The sequence below is a fragment of the Phoenix dactylifera genome, unplaced genomic scaffold (assembly GCF_009389715.1).
Source record: "Phoenix dactylifera cultivar Barhee BC4 unplaced genomic scaffold, palm_55x_up_171113_PBpolish2nd_filt_p 001221F, whole genome shotgun sequence".
NCBI lineage: Eukaryota > Viridiplantae > Streptophyta > Magnoliopsida > Arecales > Arecaceae > Phoenix > Phoenix dactylifera.
The window spans coordinates 98,132-118,234 of NW_024068556.1; the positions used below are offsets into that span (position 1 = coordinate 98,132).

Consider the following 20,103-nt stretch of genomic DNA (forward strand, 5'->3'; position numbering starts at 1 on the left):
GCGATGATAGTATCACATTTCCGACCTGTGATGGGGCGATCGATAGTATCACATTTCCAGCCTGTGACGGGGCAATCGATAATATCATATTTCTAGCCTGTGACGGGGCAATGGATAATATCACATTTTCAATTTGCAACAGTGCAATCAATAGTAATGAGATAAGCTCAAAGTTCCTATTCATTTAATCAATTCACATCCACACATCAATTCCTTTTTATTCATTTCCAGCTTTAGACTAACCACAGTCATGTTTCCAGCCCGTGACAAGGCAACGAATATAGCATGGTTAGTGCAGAGCACCACATCTGTTAGTTTGATTATGCAAGGGTAGGTTATGCGTATACATGCATCCATCATGATACCAATTATAAATCAGTACGATCAAAATACAATTTAATATAAAACTATTCTTGCTTTATCTAGATTATAGCATATCATACATATATAAGTGTAAAAATATTTATATTATCCAGGTCGGTGTATAAGGATTCTTACCTCTTCGCTGACAATCCAGACAGACTACCGTGATCTACGAACTAAGGTGCACAGAACTCTACTCAACGTCTCGTTGTCCGACAAATTATTTTCTTAGAAAACCAAATCAATATTAAATATTCAAGATATCTGCAACTCAGAACCCTCTATCGATCCTCTAAAGGGTCTACCAACATCTAGCACCCCAGGACTATCCAGAAATCCTCAAACCATGATTTTTCTGGTTCATTCATTGGTGAGCTTTGAATTCCATTAGCTTTGGATCAGGTGGATCTTGGGGTGCATCCTGAACACCTCCTTTATTTGCCATGCTGGTGAATGGCATGCCCACCCAGTTCTTTGAGACCTTTGCTGGGCTGCCAAAGGGTTGTCTGCTATCCACTTTGTTATTCATCGCCTGCGCGGATGCACTTTTCAGATTGTTTCGACACGCTTCCGAGAGTCGGGCGGTCGAGGCCTACAGACTGGAGGGGCCTCTTTAGATTTTGCATCTACTATTTTCTGATAATTGCTTGCTACTGGCCCGAGCGACGAGACAATCAATATAGGCAATTCGGAGGGTTTTAGAGTATTATTATTGGGCATCTGGGTAGAAGGTGAACTTTGGTCAGTCCAAGGATCAAGCTGAGGCTGAAGAGCTCCATAAGATGAGGCAGGTCTTTAGGCACCCTAGCTCTTTCCAATTCCGCCAATGCCTGATTCTTTTAGTTTCACAGATCCTAAACTCCCCCATCATCATCCCAGGAGGAGGTGGTGGGGCGGCAGCTAATGGTGGCAGCGGCCGCAGTCAAAGGGAAAGCAACAACAGAGAGGGAGCAGGGACGTATGAACCCATTTGCTCTCTAAACCTGGCAACTAACTTTTAGTTTGGTTTTATTTGCCCAAGGATTTTTTTGACAGATTTCACCCAAACAAGGGAAAGGAATGCCATCCATTACCAATGAGCCAATCTCAGATCAAGTTCTCAATTGCACCCTTTATTACATGTGGAGATAAATAGGTCTCCAACTTTAGTCCGAGAGCAATCTAGAAGCAAAAGACTTGTTTCTTTTACAGCTAAGAACAAGAGCACCTGCAACCAAGAGACCAGGTGAAATGATGAACGCTTGTTTCACTTGTCTCCACTTTACTTACCGGAACATACAAACGCAGCCTCCTCATATAACAGAGAAAGGGAGTACCATTTTATTGACAGGTTACATCTCAAAAGAACTTACCGAGTTTATCGATAAACCTTATTCCGCAGCTACCCGAGTTCCAGCCATCTATGTAACTTTGAAGAGAGGAGGAAGATGAAGAGTGTGGCCCTCTAGTTCATCCAAAAGACCCGCCTCTCTGTAGCATTCAACAGCATCAGTGAGAGTTTCTTCTAGAGGCCTCCATTTCCAACCCAACTTCTTTAGTTTCTCTGAGGTCAGCGGGGCACTTGGTGGTACGTCAACGATACTGCAATTCGAAATAAAGTAAAAATTAAGATTGAAGCGGAAATATTCATGGTACTCCTCACATAAAAAGTTGGAATGGAACGAACTTCTTCTGGTAACCATAGTTAGGATACATGCCCTTCAGCAAGTCAACCAACTCTCGAATAGTAATTGGAGAAGCTGCACAAATGTATCTTCCAGATGATTCTGGCTTCTCGTATACTAGAAGCAATGCATCGGCAACATCTCGAACGTCTACAAAATGCCAGAGGTAGTCCAACATGGGCTCTGGACCTCCTGTTATGAAATCATGCAGAAAAAAAATGCTGAAGTTGGAGAACTCAAACCCAAGAACAAAAATCACTAGAGTTATATAGAGCTTAATTTTTAATTGAGTTGTATGTCCTCAAAATTTAACGTAGCAATCTAGACAAGATTGCAATTATATTTGATATTATTTATATATGTCACTAGATAGAGAAAGATCGAGCCCATTTTTCTCTGCATAGATTAGAAACAAGCTGTGTACAGGACTGTGTGTAAAGGAGGACCTTTTGTAGCATAGATTAGAAACAAGCTGCTAGCGCTCGCTGTAGGTTGCAGCAATGGTCCTAAAACCACTGACGGGCAAACAGTTACAAGATCGAGCCCATTTTTCTCTGCATACTCCCAAGCTGCATGTTCGGCCATCGTCTTCGAAAGGCAATACCAGTTCTACAAAAGCAAGTAAAGGATTAAACTTGGATTGTTATTTTGGCTCTATAACGCCAGCCTACACAAGCATTGTTCTTGCATTAGTGATAGAATCTTCCACCTACAATAATTAACTCATGGATAAAATCACAAAATTTTATGATGATAATTAAGGATTTTGGCAAATAAAGCGCACGTTAAGGATTCAGTGATGGTTCTGTAGTTTGTCAATGTACTCAAAGCTATGCATGGCCACCTCACCTCTTAAAAGAGGTGGATTTACCATGTTGTTTCATATTATAATCTGTCAAAGAAACAAAAGGGGTTTGCAGGGCATGTACAGGCCAACTTAAATAAAAAGTTCAGTTTAACCCTTGGAGCAACAGTATCTAGAAAAGATCAAACCTGATTTCCGCACAAACCAAATAACCTACAACACAAAAGCTACAGCCATAACTGTGAAGGAACGACAATAGATTAATTAGAGGATGGCCCAAGTTAACCTAAACGGAAACTGTTGAAAACCATATTAATAGAATTACACTACTGATAAATATGTTTGTTGGCAGAAATAAGGGCATAATAAAAAAATCTAACATTGATGGTGATCATGAATGGGTACGGTTGCTTAGTTTTATTATCTTAAACATCTGAAAGACATTTATCCAGCCATAGTTACTAAGAATCATGTGACCACTTGTAGGCCGTAAGGGAGTCTGTCGAGCACTAGGTTCACATGTTCCTGTAATAGTTCTTGATACGTAAGTTGGAAAATTATTTTGGAGAAGCAATATGAAGTTTTCTATTTTACTACAAGAATTGTGATGCTAATTAACCACATCGATCGAGACATAGATCCTAAGAAAGACTGGCTAGGTGGTTCAAGAAAAGTGATTAATGAATTTGGGCCATGAATCCTGTTATGGTGTGTCTTCTATCAGAGGATGCACTGCTAAAAGAGTCTCTCCAACTGGACGCTCAGCCTAGGGGCTGAGGCCCACCGTGCAGGCTAGAGACATTAGGTGTAGCATGCATGCATGCTTGTGCTCTTGTTCTAGGGCTTTTATGTGTGGCAAGTTTTAAAGCATTGTATCGGAGATTTTTCTTCTTTGTACTCTTCCATCCATAGCGAGGTTCTTCCGATCGTCTCTGCTCGTGGATGCAGGCCATGTAAATGGTTGTCTCTTTGTATTCCGTTTATTTATTAACCCTAGATCTAGCTTCTTAGCATAACACAATATATGGTAAGTATGAAGCATATTGGTGATCATCATGCTACTTTGTGATCCAATAAGAATTGTTAGTTAAGTATCTTCCATTCAAGTTGAGTCAAAGTATTCAATTGTGTACCTGATTCTATTAAAGAACAAAAAAGTAAAATACTTTGTTTCATTTTACAAGAAAAGATAGAAACAAAAGCTCCAATGATCAAAATAGTCACCTCAATCTTCCTGCAAAATTCTTCAGACGACCAACACTTCTCATCCTTGAGCTTATCAAGTGGCCAATGTGGATTCAGTAAAACGGCAGCAATTGATGACACCACAATCACCCGTTTGATTTTCATCTCCGAACATGCTTGAAGTACATTTAGAGTGCCGTTAACAGCGGGAGTGATCAACTCTAACTGCAAGGTGATATATGGAGATAAAAAAGATTCAAAGAAAAAGACCAGATGTCAAGTTCCCCAAGGAACAAAAGGTGTATACAATGCTAATCAAAACTCTGTATGTCCTTCCCTTCATTGTATCCCTATATGAAACAACTGACTCGGTATTTCCTAATACTGTACATGAATATCAGCATCGATAATTTCAAAATTTGATCTCTTACATATCTAAGCATATGAAAGACTTGCCTCTGGATCAAGGACTTTGGTTGCAGGGACAGGACTAGCCACATGGAAGACTCCTTCACATCCTGCAAAGGCTGCTTTTAAAGTGTCGTAGTGAAGCACGTCCGCTTTGAAGAGTTGAAGGTTTTCAGAGGCCTTCTCAAATTTCCTCAAGTGAGCGTTCTTTTCATCACCTGGAACAAATGTTCAGAAAATTTATTCTACGTTGGGGAATGGAGAGAGTTGAATTAGGAAAAATGCATTGTATGGTATTGCTTTGTCATGAGATGCTCTAAATCAATATTCTCCGTTTAGTATGATTAAAAGACAGAATCCTTTTTTACTGTAATGATTTTATTTGTTATCTCCAATGAGTCTTGCAATTTTCCAAGCATTCTTCAGAAATCAACGTGGGCATGATATCATCAGTCCCTTCTGATCTGCTTCTTCATCTACTGGCAACTCGAACAAGATCACCACTTAGCCTTGTATCTTCGCACCAGCACTTGGATGCTGACAAACTGAAAGTATTTTTCTGCTCTGCTCTTATATTCTTGGAAAAAGACGACCACTTTCATTTAGGAGCCGAAAGCGCGTACAGGAAACCAGAAGGCAGAAGAGAAACAAAAGAGAAGACAAGGGAGAAATCTTCTGAAATGATCCGAAATAAAATTGAAGAATAGACAGGAAAACAAAAGGTGATTCACGGTCCTCCTATCTTGAAAAAAAACTCGGAATTTTCGGATCATCATGCCTTTCTTGATGTTCTTTTGATATTTGAAGTCTCCAAATACTGAAACCTTACAGAAATCCAAGTTCTAACATGCAAAACCAAACTCACAAAACACCGCGTACTCGTACAGTACACACAAAAAAATGATTTATTTTTTACGCGTGCAGACGAAAGAAAAAAAATCTTAGAGCACTACGGTTCAAACAAAGAAAGAGCAGCGCAGCAGCAGCAGTAGTAGTAGTAGTAGAGGGAAGAGCATTACTTAAATCTCTGACTGTTCCATGGACCTTGTAACCATTGGAGAGGAGGAGCTTCACCAGCCATGAGCCCACGTATCCTCCGGCACCCGTCACACACACCTTCCCTTTCTCTTCTACCACCTCCATTGCTCCCCCTATCTCTCCCCTCTCCGGTCTTTATTTTAATCTCCCATGAGATGCCAGAAGCGGCCGTTGTAGTCCACGCATCTCCTTTTCAATCCTTTTTGTTTGGTAAATCTCCTTTTCAATCCTTATTTTTTTTGGTAAATCTCCTTTTCAATCCTTCGGAATAGTCCAAATGTTTGGCAGAAAAGGTGGCGACATGCGTGGCCCTCCGTGCAGTAGCTCATTTATAATTCCAAATGTTTGGCTTAAGTGGCTGGCTCTATCTCAAGCACTTCCGTCTCTGAGTTCGAGCTAGAGCTCAATTAAAATTTAAAACTAAACAGGCCCTAACATAATCTCTTAAAAAAAAAAAAATTATTTCATGACTATTAAATTTAGCCATGTCCATTACATTATAAGACCTGTAAATGGTCTTCGAGGATCCAGTGGTGGTGGGAAGCCATTGGAGTTGGGTATGAGCTGTGACTAGATCTTCTTTTAACAAAATTCATAATTTCAACAAACTTCAAGGAGCCTTAATCCTTACCTATCTCTGCCGGGAAAAAAAAATCTTTTTGGTGGTTAAAAACAAAATAGCCATGCTAACCTATGCTTCTTAATTAATCAATAGTATCTCTCCTCCTTTTATTTTATATCGACTATATAATTATTCAACAAATATGTATGAGCTGTTCTAAGGGAGCTTTTAAAATGGCATAATTAATTAGTTGATGTTCTTATCCAGGGTGAAGTCTCCTCCTCATCACATTCTTTGTTGAGTTCCATGAGGATGATTAATTGTCATCAGCAGGTGCCACACTGGCAGGGCAGGAAAAATCTAAAACAACTTTGTACGTTGATAGGAAAAGTAAACTATGGCGAAACAAATGTTTTCTTAGAGTTAATTAACTGCATTTTCAAAGCATCCTAATCTTTATCTCACCATCAATCGATCAATAATCCAAGTGTTAGTTAATTTTACTTATTGTCAATCCTTGGTTGGCCACCTGATGGATTCGGCAGTCAAGGCCTGCAAGCATTAGGGTGTGACCGAGAAGGATGAACAAGCCCCCTTGAGTTGGTCTCGAGCCCGTCGTCCGCCCATTTCGGGCCCGAGTTGCTCTAGGAACCGACCAAGCTCACTAGAGTCGCTGCCGAACTTGGATGGATGGCAGAAACCCACCAAGATGGCGCGGAGGAGGTCATTGGAGAAGTGGTTTCTAGTTAGTAACTTGGCGATGTCTGGTGATAAGTTGACTCGATTCGCCATGGGTGCTAGGTTCGGAGCGATTCAGGGGTCTAGAGAAGGTCGGGCCTGAGGGCCGAGCCTGCGGGACCAGGCTGAGGCTAGGTCAATGCTGATATGACGGAGGTGGGATCCAGGCCTGACCTAATGAAGCGAGCTAGAAGCCCCCCAAGGCCCGTGCTGAGGGTGGACTAGCGAAGAGTGGACCGGGCCTCTTAGGCCCCTCCAAGATCCTCGAGGAGAGCAGGCTGAAGGATGGGCGACACACACCCTCCCTTTCTCTCCTGTCGCCTCTATTTCTCCCCTTATCTCTCTCCTCTCCGGTCTTTATTTGTGTGGACTTATTTTAATCTCACAAGAGACGCCAAAATGGCTATTTATTTATGTGGATTTATTTTAGGGTTCTTTGTACATATTTTTGCAAACCATTTGTTTTGCTATTCTATCTTTTTTTTAATCCGTGTTTTTGCACATGCACTTACACCATCTAATGCCGTTAAAAAGTTAACGGTTTCAAATTTAAATGACTAAAATATTCTTAATGGGTAAATGTGCAAAAAGAAACATTTATATGGGTATACAAAGAGAGAGCAATTTTATAAAGATATTTATGCAATTCTGCATATTTAGGAGGATATATATTAAAAAAAAAATTTAATAGACATATTAATAAATCTGTGACGATCGAGCCAGAGCTCCGGTGGTGGCGGCACCGTCACCCACCGGGCCTAGGCGTTCTGGTCCTTGGCCCGCAGCACCTAGAGCCTACTCGTTATCCTCTGGTACAGAGTCGTCAGCAGGCTCGAGTCGGCGTGGAAGCCATGCCCATGGCCCGTTCAGGGTTCAGGCACGCCAGACACGAGTTAATCGTAGCTCGCTAGCCAAGTCCGGTATCAGTTCCCCAGTTTGGCCGGCCCACTCGACCTCCTCATCCTGGAGGCCCAGTGAGAGAAGCATCAGCCTTATCAACCTCCCGGGGAGAGCCTTCATCTCTCTCAATCGTATCGTTCTATCATATCACTACACAGGAAAAAAAAAAAGCGTAGCACTAGTTAACAGGTAGGGTTGCCATGACACGGCGCGAGGGGGCATGTAGGCACGTACCAGCATTGGTCCGGGTCCTGGGGCCAAAGCTTGCGAGAGGGAGCCCGCGATGGTGAAGCCCTCAACCACATGGGCTTGGCGAAGGAGGAGGAGATGGGGACGAGGCCATAGCCGGAGATGCGTTGGCGGGGCGGGTTGCCTTGAGCTTCTGCTAGGTTGGGAGCTATATGAAATGCCGTTTTTATCCAAAAAAATATATTTATAAAATAATATTTTATAAAAGTATAGAAATAAATATATATTTTAAAAAATAATAAAAATTTAAATTTTTAGAAGGTATCTATGCCCTTTATTTTAATCTGTCAGGGAGATGCCAGAAGCGAACATTGACGAAGCTTGATGGTGAGGCGACCGGGTCGGCAGACTGGTCCACGCATCACCTTTTCAATCTTTCGAAATAGTCCAGACGTTCGAAGAAAGGGTGGTGAAACGTCACCTTGCATATGCGGGGGCGTCGGTATAGTAGCCCACTTCTCTAGGCTAATGGGCCGTCCTGAAGAGGCCAGGCCCATCTACCCCGTCGACTGAATCGTGGTCCACCGACAGTGGGGAGGGGGAGAAGTAGGGTTAGAAGCGGGGAACTGTAATCATGTCAGATGGTGCTACACTTGCTTGTTTGCCTGCATGGACTTTTTAGGAATATAGACCTAAGATTGATCGATCGTCTCTCTCTCTCTCTCTCTCTCTCTCTCTCTCTCTCTCTCTATATATATATATATATATATATATATATATATATATATATATATATATATCAAGATCAAAACAATGCCCTGCAGTATATTTTTATAATCTGTTACTTTTTCCCATTTAACTTCTTAGATGATGAAGCCTAGTAGCAGCAGAGTGTACAAGACTGAGTTTGCAAGTTGAAATCCATGATACTGAAAAAGATGGAGCAAGATTTTGTCTCCCTTTTATTCTTGTTAAAAAAATTCAAGGAACCAAAAAACGTGAAACCATATTAAAGGCCAAAAAAAATAAAAAACTTTGAAACTTGTGCCACATGGCTCTTTGATATTAAATTATATCATTCAGATATGCATGTTATTTGTCTCTATCCAACATCACCACGTGACTCTTGCGAGACACTATTCTCCTAAAATTTTGGACTTGCATGTATTTATGTGATCTTAAAACCAACAAGAGTTCCGCTTGCCATGTGACTTGAGATCTAGACCTTGTTTCGATGCATGTTGTTTTTTTTTTTGGTACATATGCTACTGTTCTTCAAGACAATTTCTCATTCATACATGCAGCTGGATATTTGCTTTCATAAGAAAGCAAATATCTAGCTGCATGTATGAAGAGCCTTAGGTTTGTGTGTGCAGACCTCGGCATTGTTTATGTCTTAGTTTGTACTAGTTTCCTTTTTACTCTTGTTTTCTACCATGTTGGAAGGGCCTTGGGTAAATGCAATGACTTCAACTTCAGAATGCAATTACATATAATGAGCTAATAAAAGAAGTAACATTGGATTATTTACTATCCAACAACAAAACCAGGACAATGCTACCTTTCTGTCTCAACATCCATGAAGAAAGTACTGTGTTAAAATATTTGCAAAGAAGATAAAAATAAAAGAAAAAAGAAAGAGAGAAAATTGATTTTATTTTTCTGTTCCATTATATTCGATACATCTCAGGAATTTTATATACTCGTATACATACTCTATATAAAGAAAATAATATAAGCTGATATATTGATCACGCTAACAAAACAAAAATATTTAGGTGATACAAGTTGTCATATAATCTCTAAAATCACTCTAATAAAATCATGCTAATATATACCATCCATACATACTGGAGTCAGTACCAAGAAAAACTTATGTTCATGAGGCACCATTTACCAGCACAAAGTATGTGATTAAGAAGCAAGAGGACAGCAAAGTTGGCACACAAGTGACCCATGAGTAACCTAAATAATACTTTTCGGCTAGTCTTTTTGGATAAGGTCTTGGGGTGTTACTGTTTGTATTGCAAAACTGGGCTAAACAAGTCTCAATAGATAAACTTCATCATGGTAGGATATATATGCCTATCAATACAATTAATATAACTTTGTTAAATCTATACTGCTTGTTCCGATAGCAGTTCTATAAAAGAAATCATTACAACAAGAATTGTATACACCTTTTGTTCCTTGGGAAACTTGACTCGTGCGAGACTTGTATACACCTTTTGTAAATACAGGCTCGCACGAGTCCTCACATACTCTTTCCGTTTAAGCTCTGACGTCCTCGTCGGCCTAAGAATTCAGATTCATTCAAATCTAATCACAAGCACCACGATTGGCCCATAGTTAGCCCAATAGATCCGTGTTGTAGTGTCCTCTAGTCCACATAGGTTATGGGTTGGGTCCACTCTGATACTGTTTGTAACAATCCACGATCTCACCCAAAATGGCTAGTCGAAAGTTATTATTTAAGTTTCTTGATCTTATATAAGTACCCAAGATCGATCCAACAAATTATCGATATGAGGCTAAACACATGCCCGTGCGAATCCTCACATATTCCTCCTATTCAAGCTCCGACATTCTCGTCAGGCTAATGATTCAAATATGTTCAAATCTACGTCCTTGTCAGGCTAAGAGTTCAAATTTATTCAAATCTAATCACAAGCACCACGATCGGCCCGTGGTCAGCTTTAATAGATCCGTGCTGTAATGTTCCCTAGTCCACATAGGTTTTGGGCCGGGTCTGCTCTAATACCACTTGTAACATCCCAAGACCTCATTTAAAAAAGTTAGCCGGAAGGTATTATTTGAAATTCAAAAGACTTCCTAATCAGCCGTATGGGAAATTTAAATTCAAACTTTTTCCATGCGAGTCACATGCTAAAATTCTAAGATGGAAGGCTGGATCATTTGGGCTCGCACTTGGTTGGCCGAAGCGCATGATCCGTTCATCTTTTGACAAGTGTTCGGCTAATGTCCTCTTTGGCCATGGATTGCTGACTTGTCATGCGCATGGGGTATTCTCCTTTGGTTTGCTTTTGTTGTATTTGGTCGCATGGAGATCTCCTTCCTTATTCTGCGCTTGCCTTTGGTTGGCACCTCGCGAATCCTTCCTTGTTTGAATTATCTCATGTGCGCGGATGGATGATGTGGCACACATACATGAGGCGCTGATGGTGTCTTCTTTTGGCAGCCCTTGCAGCTCCTTAGTTGTCCACTGGTGTCCTTCCTTGTTTGCCCATGCACATGGATTGCTGAAGTGGCAAATGCATGGGTGGCTGATCAATGGTCTGATGCATCTAAGCCCTTGCATTCTCGAGGTCGAGCAGACATGGAAGAAATCCATGCTTGGCAGAGACTCCTCCATGGTTTGATTGTTGGACCCATGTCAAGTCCTTCTTTTGTAAGGACTTGGCTGCCTTGTTAGCACCTCCTAGCTGAGCTCCCTTGATGCATCCTAGTCAAGGTTACAATGGATTATAGAGGGTGAGAGAACATCAAATTCTTCTACCAATCGACAGTTATCAGGAGGTGGAGGAATGGGATTTGCAGCATCAAGAAGAATGGTAAGCAGAGTACAGATGACCCAAACTTCATCAGGAGGGTGTTGGATTAGTTTTTCAGATCTAGATGGACAGACCAACCCGAAGGTTGGATAGCATCAAGCGAACTATCTTCGGCATTGAGAGTTTTGGAGGAGGAGAATGCAATGTTGGTAAGTTCGATCTCAAATGTAGAAATCAAGGAGGCTTTATGGTCACTGGCTGAGGAAAAGGCTCTAGGTCCGGATAGTTTCCCCCCAGCCTTCTTTTGGAGATATTGGCATATTATTGGCAAAATGTAATCGCAGCTATTCAGCAGTTTTTCAGCACTGTAAGGATGCCTAGCGACTGGAAGCGGACATTCATCATCCTGATTCCGAAAAGGCAAATACCTCGGAGCTGAGCCACTATCGTCCATCAGCGTGTACACGACTTTGTATAAAGTCATTGCAAAGTTCATGGTGAGGAGGATAAGGGGTGTCCTGCCCATGCTCATTAACCCTGAGCAGGGGGTCTTTATTGTGGGACGTAGCGTCACCGACAATGTACTTATCGGACAGAAGTTTATGGCTGACCTCCAAACAATGCGAGCAGAGGAGTTTGATGGGCATCAAACTCAATATATAGAGGACCTATAATAGGATGAGCTGGAGCTTCCTCACTCGTTCATTGGTGAGCTTTGAATTCCATTAGCTATGGATCAGGTGGATCTTGGGGTGCATCCTGAACACCTCCTTTAATTTGCCATGCTGGTGAATGGCATGCCGACCCACTTCTTCGAGACCTTTGTTGGGCTGCGAAAGGGTTGTCTGCAATCCCCTCTGTTATTCATCGCCTGCGCAAATGCACTTTTCAAATTGTTTTGACATGCTTCCGAGAGTCGGGCGGTCGAGGCCTACAGACCGGAGGGGCCTCTTCAGATTTTGCATCTACTATTTTCTGATAATTGCTTGCTACTGGCCCGAGCGACGAGACAATCAACTGCAATTCGGAGGGTTTTAGAGGATTATTATTGGGCATCTGGGCAGAAAGTGAACTTGGCAAAGTTAGCTATCTGGTTCAGTCTAAGGATCAAGTCGAGGCTGAAGAGCTCCATAAGATGAGGCAGGTCTTTTAGGCACCCTAGCTCTTTCTAATTCCACCAACGCCTGATTCTTTTAGTTTCACAGATCCTAAACTCCCCCATCATCATCCCAGGAGGAGGTGGTGGGGCGGCAGCTAATGGTGGCAGCGGCCGCAGTCAAAGGGAAAGCAACCACAGAGAGGGAGCAGGGACGTATGAACCTATTTGCTCTCTAAACCTAGCAACTAACTTTTAGTTTGGTTTTATTTGGCCAAGGATTTTTTTGACAGATTTCACCCAAACAAGGCAAAGGAATGCCATCCATTACCAAAAGACTTGTTTCTTTTACAGCTAAGAACAAGAGCATCTGCAACCAAGAGACCAGGTGAAATGATGAACGCTTGTTTCACTTGTCTCCACTTTACCGGAACATACACACGCCGCCTCCTCATATAACAGAGAAAGGGAGTACCATTTTATTGGCAGGTTACATCTTAAAGAAGTTACCGGGTTCATCGATAAACCTTATTCCGAGTTCCAGTCATCTATGTAACTTTGAAGGGAGGAGGAAGATGAAGAGTGTGGCCCTCTAGTTCATCCAAAAGACCCGCCTCTCTGTAGCATTCAACAGCATCAGTGAGAGTTTCTTCTAGAGGCCTGCATTTCCAACCCAACTTCTTTAGTTTCTCTGAGGTCGGGGGGGCACTTGGTGGTACGTCAACGATACTGCAATTCGAAATAAAGTAAAAATTAAGATTGAAGTGGAAATATTCATGGTACCCCTCAAGTAAAAAGTTGGAATAGAACGAACTTCTTCTGGTAACCATAGTTAGGATACATGCCCTTCAGCAAGTCAACCAACTCTCGACTACTAATTGGATGAGCTGCACAAATGTATCTTCCAGATGATTCTGGCTTCTCATATACTAGAAGCAATGCATCGGCAAGATCTCGTACGTCTACAATGTGCCAGACGAAGTCTGGCATGGGTTCTGGACCTCCTGTTATGAAATCATGCAGAAAAAAATGCTGAAGTCGGAGAACTCAAAACCCAAGAACAAAAATCACTAGAGTTATATAGAGCTTAATTTTTAATAGAATTATATATCTTCAAAATTTAACGCAGCAATCTAGACCAGATTGCATTTATATTTGAAATGATTTATATATGTCACTAGAGAAAGAAAGATCGAGACCATTTTTCTCTGCATAGATTAGAAAAAAGCTGTGTTAAGGAATGTGTGTAAAGGAGGACCTTTTGTAGCATAGATTAGAAACAAGCTGCTAGCGCTCGCTGTAGGTTGCAGCAATGGTCCTAAAACCACTGACGGGCAAACAGTTAGAAGATCGAGCCCATTTTTCTCTGCATACTCCCAAGCTGCATGTTCTGCCATCGTCTTCGAAAGGCAATACCAGTTCTACAAAAGCAAATAAAGGATTAAACTTAGATTGTTACTTTGGCTCTATCACGCGAGCCTACACAAGCATTGTTCTTGCATTAGTGATAGAATCTTCCACCTACAATAATTAACTCATGGATAAAATCACAAAAATTTATGATGATAATTAAGGATTTTGGCAAATAAAGCGCACTAGCTGTCAACAACACCATTTGTGGTCAAGCCATATATTTTGGACCTATTAAATATGCATGAATAATAGATTTCGGAAGGGGAAGGCGAAGTGGATGCCTTAGAGGCTTATGAAGTGTCTTCAGTGATGGTCCTGTAGTTTGGCAATGTACTCAAAGCTATATATGCATGGCCACCTCACCTCTTAAAAGAGGTGGATTTACTATGTTGTTTCATATTATAATCTGTCAAAGAAACAAAGGGAGTTTGCAGGGCATATATAGGCCAACTGAAATAAAAAGTTCAGTTTAACCCTTGGAGAAACAGTATCTACAAAAGCCCGAACCTGATTTCCGCACAAACCAAATAACCTACAACACAAAAGCTACAGCCAAAATTGTGAAGGAATGACAATAGATTAATTAGAGGATGGCCCAAGTTAACCTAAACGGAAATTGTTGAAAACTATATTAATAGAATTACACTACTGATAAATATGTTTGTTGGCAGAAATAAGGGCATAATAAAAAAAATCTAACATTGATAGTGATGAATGGAGAAGGTACGGTTGCTTAGTTTTATTATCTTAAACATCTGAAAGACATTTATCCAGCCATAGTTACTAAGAATCATGTGACCAGTTGTAGGCCATAAGGGAGTCTGTCGAGCACTAGGTTCACATGTTCCTGTAATAGTTCTTGATACGTAAGCTGGAAAATTATTTTGGAGAAGCAATATGAAGTTTTCTATTTTACTACAAGAATTGTGATGCTAATTAACCACATCGATCGAGACATAGATCCTAAGAAAGACTAGTTGGGTGGTTCAAGAAAAGTGATTAATGAATTTGGGCCAAGAATCCTGTTATGGTGTCTCTTCTATCAGAGGATGCACTGCTAAAAGAGTCTCTCCAACTGGAAACTCAGGCTAGGAGCTGAGGCCCACTGTGCAGACCAGAGACATTAGGTGTAGCATGCATGTATGTGCTCTTGTTCTAGGGATTTCATGTGTGACCAAAATTTAAAGCATTGTATTGGAGATTTTTCTTCTTTGTACTCTTCCATCCATAGCGAGGTTCTTCCAATCATCTCTGCTCGTGGATGTAGGCCATGTAAATGGTTGTCTCTTTGTATTCCGTTTATTTATTAACCCTAGATCTAGCTTCTCAGCATAACACAAGATATGGTAAGTATGAAGCATATTGGTGATCGTCATGCTACTTTGTGATACAATAAGAATGGTTAGTGTTGCTGGAAATTGGATCTGGGGATGACCGCGGACCGAGGAGGAGGAGCTCCGGCTGGTGGTGCGGCGGCGGATGGCTGTCTCTGGCGGACCTACAAGAAGCCTGTAGCTGGGGGATCCGGCGTAGGCCCTCCGATGCTTAAGTTAAAGAGGGGCTTTTAATGGAGAGAAGTATGGATGTATTTTTTGGCCCGAGGGAGAAGAAGAGAGTCCCCTGCCTAGAGCTCTTCCTCCTTTTTATAGGAGGGGGTGTAGCGGTTACCTATGATCGGATGTGATTGTGCGAATCAATGAATTACCATAAACGGCCCGAGATTTTGGGTTAGCTGGCGATCCGTTGAGATCGTGTGCATTCAAATGTTAACAGCCATTGAGGTAGAGATCGCGGGATTTGATTCCGGATATGGAGGACTTGATTTTCGGTGTAGTGGGGAGGTCTACTTCTCCCTTTGACTGGGTCTTTCTTGGCCGTGAGGTCGATCGGGCTTAACTCTGCCGAGACCATGCCTGCCAAGGTCATACCGAGATCGAGGTCGTGAGCTCTATAGTCGTCAATGCCGAGACCAAGCGCTCTGAGGTCGGGCGCTCGGAGGTCGTGACTGCTGAGAATATGCTTGATGTCGTCATGTTCGTCATCAAGTATCGACGATTTGACCATGTGCTTTGAACGATCCATTTTTTCCCAACACTACCTTCCGACTTCCGAGTTCGAGCCGTTTCCGAGCTCGAGCGAAGGAAGTAGCTATCTTTATCATACTAATGAGATCAGGCGGTTTTAAATTGTTTTGTCATTTCAAAAGGAGGGGAACGGGCGCTTTCAGGGGTCTTCAATGGGAGCACGAGGCGGCGGCTTTTTGCTTTTCGAGGCGATTTCGAACCGCGGGTTCATGATGAGGCTCCAATGTTCGACGAGACGCCGCTTCAATTCTGCTTTTAAAGCGACGATCCAGGTTGATGCGCTGGTTCGGTTTCTGAGGTCGGCACGTGGCGTGATCTGGGTGGAAGGCGCGATCAGCTCTTGTCAATTCGGTCTGTCGGAGGAGTCTATATAAGGTCCAAGCCAGCCCTAAAAATCTTTATTTGGCCGCTGTAGCTCTTGTCTTCTTCCTCTTTCGCTTTCTTCTTCTCCTGATCATTATTTAGCCTTCTCCGGAAGTGCTTCAAGGTGTTTTTTGGCGATTCCCCTTGGTTCTTTACTTTTGACCGTTAGCCTTTCCAGCGAGGTCCACGGTAGGTTTTTCTTTTCACGTTCGCTCGGAGGACTGTCAGTCTTTCTTCTTTGTTCCTCCATTTTTCTTCTTTTCTTCTTTTTAGTACTGTGAGTGAGACAATGTCGGGTGGCACTTCTTCCTCTACTGGGGCTTCTCCCTCTCGGGGGATGGAGCTCGGGCTAGAGATGAGCCACGGTCCGAATGGGGTCGGGTCAAGCCTGACCAGAGAAGAATTGGGCACGATTTGGATCCAGTTCTTCTTTCCACGTGAGCTCGAGCTCGAGTTCGCGGGGCCTTGGGACCGAGTCACTAGGCCCCCTCTGGGTCGGGTCGCAGTGTATGTGGAGACACTTCGGGCCGGCCTGAGATGCCCCCTACACGGGTTTGTGGACGAGCTCCTGGAGAGGTATCGCCTCGTTCCAACGCAGCTCGCTTCGAACTCGTGGAGGATAATCATTGGGTTCTTTTCTCTTTGCCTTGCTCATGGGATACTGACCTCGGTAAATGTCTTCCGCGGGTGTTATATGTTGAAGTCTAACCCACGAATGGAGGGTGGCTATACTTTGCCCTTTGGGGAGGTAGGTCGCTATTCCGAGGTGCTCCTACTTCCATCCGTGGATGGAAGGAGAAATTCTTCTTTCTTTCCTCCGACCATCCGTAGGGGTTTAACCTATTGTGGGGTCAGCCAATAGTCAAGGCCAACAATAGGATCCCCGAACTGACTGTGAGCGAGCAGAAGATCCTTGCGGCTCTTCGCGGTCTGAAGGGAGATATCTCTCTGAACGACCTCTTGAGAGAGGAGGCTTTGGTCAATATTGGCCTGAGCTCGGCGCGCCATGAGGGTAAGGGCAGTTGTACTGCTCCTCCCTTATTTCGTCATCCTTCGTTTTATTTATTTCCTCTTATTCTTTTTCCTTTCTTCTTTTTGGGGTCGATCTGACACTTGAGTTCTTTCTCCTTTTCAGATATTGCAGGGATGGTGACCAGTAACGAGGCCCTCCTTGCTAGATACAAGAAGAGGATAGCCAAAGCCGGCGAAGCTCACCCCGTGCCCAAGAAGAGGGCGAAGCCGGCCTCGACCTCTATTCCCATCGAGGTTGAGGACCTCGAAGCTAAGGCTTCCGAGCTTGTTCGGAAGAACAGCAAGAAGAAGATCAGGGAGTGTAGACCGGAAGAAGCTCCCCTCGTCGAGCGTACGACTTCTTCCGGGGCCGCAAGAGATCCAGCAGCCCAAGCGTGCCCGACCCCAATTTTCCAACGTCCCCGCATGGTCGTCTACTTGCGGCGCTCGGGTCCCGAGCCAGGCAGCGGTCTCGGGGTCCCGAGCTCTTCTCATCTTCCTCTACCGAAATCTTGAAGACCCAGCCTCCCGAGCTCTTCAGGGGTCGACATCCCGAGCTCGTCGGGGGCTGGGTGTTAGATGTATGCCCTAGAAGCCAATCTGGCTGACACATTATTAATTCTGGGACATAAATTTGTACTTGACTTTATTATTATTGAATAATAAATGGGCATCTTTTCATTCATATTATTTATGTGTCTATGAATCGTCCAAGGAATTAATAAGATGATGATACATATTCTCAAGAGTTGAGAATTTGAGCCATGTATCATTGGTGATTAATTTCTAAATGCTCCTGATCAATGGATCGTCACGAGGATGGTGATCAATCCGATCAGTGCACTGATCACTTTCCTTCTGGATAGACGAGACTCGAGTCCACAGTGTAGGGACACTGAAGTGATAGTGTAGGTGCTTGTTAGAGAACAAGGGTACTGAGCGTGACCAAGACAAGAAGTCACTTGGATGTCTATCTACTCGTCAGTGACTTGCTTGATGTTGCAGTAGTATGACTGGTCCTTTGACCTGCGGTGCTTCGGCTACTCATAGTGAGGTTATTGTAGTTTGACTGCACATACACATGGTCTCTAGCCATATGGGTCCTTGTAGTGTAGATTGGCTACAGTAAGTTCACTGTAGGAGTAGGGTATGCACGTACATGGAATCTATCGACCTTGATAGATGAGGAGAGATCCTATGTGATTTATTAGACTGAGTTCTAAGACCTTGGCCAGGGCAATAATATACAGTGGAGAAAGAGTTTTCCACTATCGAACTCAAGTCGTATAAATCTAGACATATGACAGATGACGGGGTTTGACGAGTTATCCATGACCTCCGGTCTGTAGGGATCCACGATAGAAGGACTGTATCATGCAATAACTGCACCTAGAGGTTCATCATTCTATTCTGCTGGGTGGCCACTACATACTGCTAGGTGTCACTAGTGGATGGTGAGACTCACAGGGATCATCTTGATGGTCGATGAACCCTGATGAGTTGAGTTGAAATTGTTTCAACCCATTGAAAGGAGTTTTCAATGATATTATGATAGAGATAGTAATATATCTCACTATCAGTCAGAATAGAACCTATGGGGTCACACACATTAGAGGTAATGACTGATCCGATGGTTGAATGTGATTAGGAATCACAAATAATCAATTAGATTGATAAATGGATAACCCGCTAAGAGTTAGTGGTTAGAAGAAGAAACAATTGCAATCGGATTGCAATTTAATTAATTGAATTTAATTAATTGGACTTGATTATGTGTCCTACTTGGAGTGGGATTCATGAAGTCCTAATTGGATTAGGATTTTAAATTAAATTAGAATCCTATTTGAAATAGGATTTCTAAAGTCCTAATTGTCTTAGGGCTGAAATTTAATAAGTCCTAATTAGATTAGGATTATTTTAAGTCCTAATTAATTTTAAATTTAATCTAATTAATTTCATGACTCCTAATTGGATTAGGATTGAAGAGTTCAATAGAGTCATGGTTCAATTAAATCCTAATTAGATTAGGATAAGGAGGAAATTGAAATGGGTTCATACAAGTCCTATTTTGACTAGGATTGGACTAATGCACTAGACCCAAATTAAATCACCCATTAATTTGATTAAGTGGCAGATTTAAATGGATAAGAGGGAGGGGAATATGCCCCTCTCTTTGAGCCATGCGTGGGAGAAAAAGGAAGGGAGCACGCCCCTCCTAGGTGGCATGAAATAGAGATAAGGATGAGCTCCTAAAAAATAGGAGCTAGCTCATCTTTATCCCTTTGCATTCCAAAAGGGAGAGGTGATTTCGGCCAGAATTTTGGATGCTTTTCTTGGGCATTTCGTGGGAACCTCTCCTCCCCTCATTCCTCCTTCCAGCCACAAGAGAAAAGGGAGAAAAAGAAAGTGATGGGGACATCAGAGCCCTTCATCCAGATGATCCTGAGCCCCCGGATTGAGCCAGACCCATTTATTTGCATATTTATTTTATTATTTTATTTTTGGGCTTATTTGCATTCTAGGGTTTATTTGTGGTTTATTTTATTTCTGGGCTTATTTGCATTTTAGGGCTTATTTGTGTTATTTGTGGGTTCATTAGGATTTATTTCTGTGTAAGGGGGGTTTATGCAAGTTGTGTATTTGTGCCCTATACATAGGGAACTATTTTCATGATTAGGTTTTTAATGCAGAATTAAAGAACTCTTTTCCCCACGTCTCCTCTTCTTCTCTTCTCCTCCCTTCTTCTTCTTCTCTTCTTCTTCCTCCTTCTCT

At 42.4% G+C, this 20,103-nt stretch overlaps 2 protein-coding genes across 4 annotated transcripts; both read right to left on the bottom strand.

Annotated features, from left to right (window-relative positions):
- Positions 1-1,447: 1,447 nt before the first annotated feature.
- Positions 1,448-5,615, bottom strand: LOC120108199 (cinnamoyl-CoA reductase 1-like). Of its 2 annotated transcripts, XM_039121771.1 has the most exons (7): positions 5,445-5,615; positions 4,474-4,643; positions 4,057-4,242; positions 2,474-2,636; positions 2,030-2,219; positions 1,716-1,944; positions 1,448-1,570 (listed from the first exon to the last, which is right to left on the bottom strand). In XM_039121771.1, the coding sequence occupies exons 1-6, from the start codon at positions 5,566-5,568 to the stop codon at positions 1,764-1,766; spliced, it is 1,014 nt and encodes a 337-aa protein (XP_038977699.1). In that variant the 5' UTR covers positions 5,569-5,615; the 3' UTR covers positions 1,448-1,570; positions 1,716-1,763. The 2 variants fall into 2 exon arrangements, with proteins under 2 accessions (XP_038977699.1, XP_038977698.1); XM_039121770.1 differs by having other exon boundaries at positions 1,450-1,944.
- Positions 1,450-13,907, bottom strand: LOC103695516 (cinnamoyl-CoA reductase 1-like). Of its 2 annotated transcripts, XM_039121774.1 has the most exons (4): positions 13,719-13,907; positions 13,275-13,464; positions 13,036-13,189; positions 1,450-1,790 (listed from the first exon to the last, which is right to left on the bottom strand). In XM_039121774.1, exons 1-4 carry the CDS (start codon positions 13,855-13,857, stop codon positions 1,764-1,766), a joined length of 510 nt encoding a protein of 169 aa, XP_038977702.1. In that variant the 5' UTR covers positions 13,858-13,907; the 3' UTR covers positions 1,450-1,763. The 2 variants fall into 2 exon arrangements, with proteins under 2 accessions (XP_038977702.1, XP_008775097.2); XM_008776875.3 differs by lacking the exon at positions 1,450-1,790 and having other exon boundaries at positions 12,755-13,189; positions 13,719-13,906.
- Between the last annotated feature and the right edge of the window lie 6,196 nt (positions 13,908-20,103).

Bases quoted from the DNA above. Each gene is read 5' to 3' on its own strand.
- LOC103695516 (XM_039121774.1), bottom strand. From the start codon at position 13,857: ATGGCAGAACATGCAGCTTGGGAGTATGCAGAGAAAAATGGGCTCGAT. The intron at 13,465-13,718 runs GTCCTCCTTTAC...ATTTCATAACAG, and splicing joins TCTAATCTATGCTACAAAAG to GAGGTCCAGAACCCATGCCA. The intron at 1,791-13,035 runs CTTCCTCCTCCC...CACACTCTTCAT, and splicing joins TAGAGGGCCACACTCTTCAT to CTTCCTCCTCTCTTCAAAGT.
- LOC120108199 (XM_039121771.1), bottom strand. From the start codon at position 5,568: ATGGAGGTGGTAGAAGAGAAAGGGAAGGTGTGTGTGACGGGTGCCGGA. The intron at 4,644-5,444 runs GTAATGCTCTTC...CATTTGTTCCAG, and splicing joins TGGAACAGTCAGAGATTTAA to GTGATGAAAAGAACGCTCAC. The intron at 2,220-2,473 runs GTCCTCCTTTAC...ATTTCATAACAG, and splicing joins TCTAATCTATGCTACAAAAG to GAGGTCCAGAGCCCATGTTG.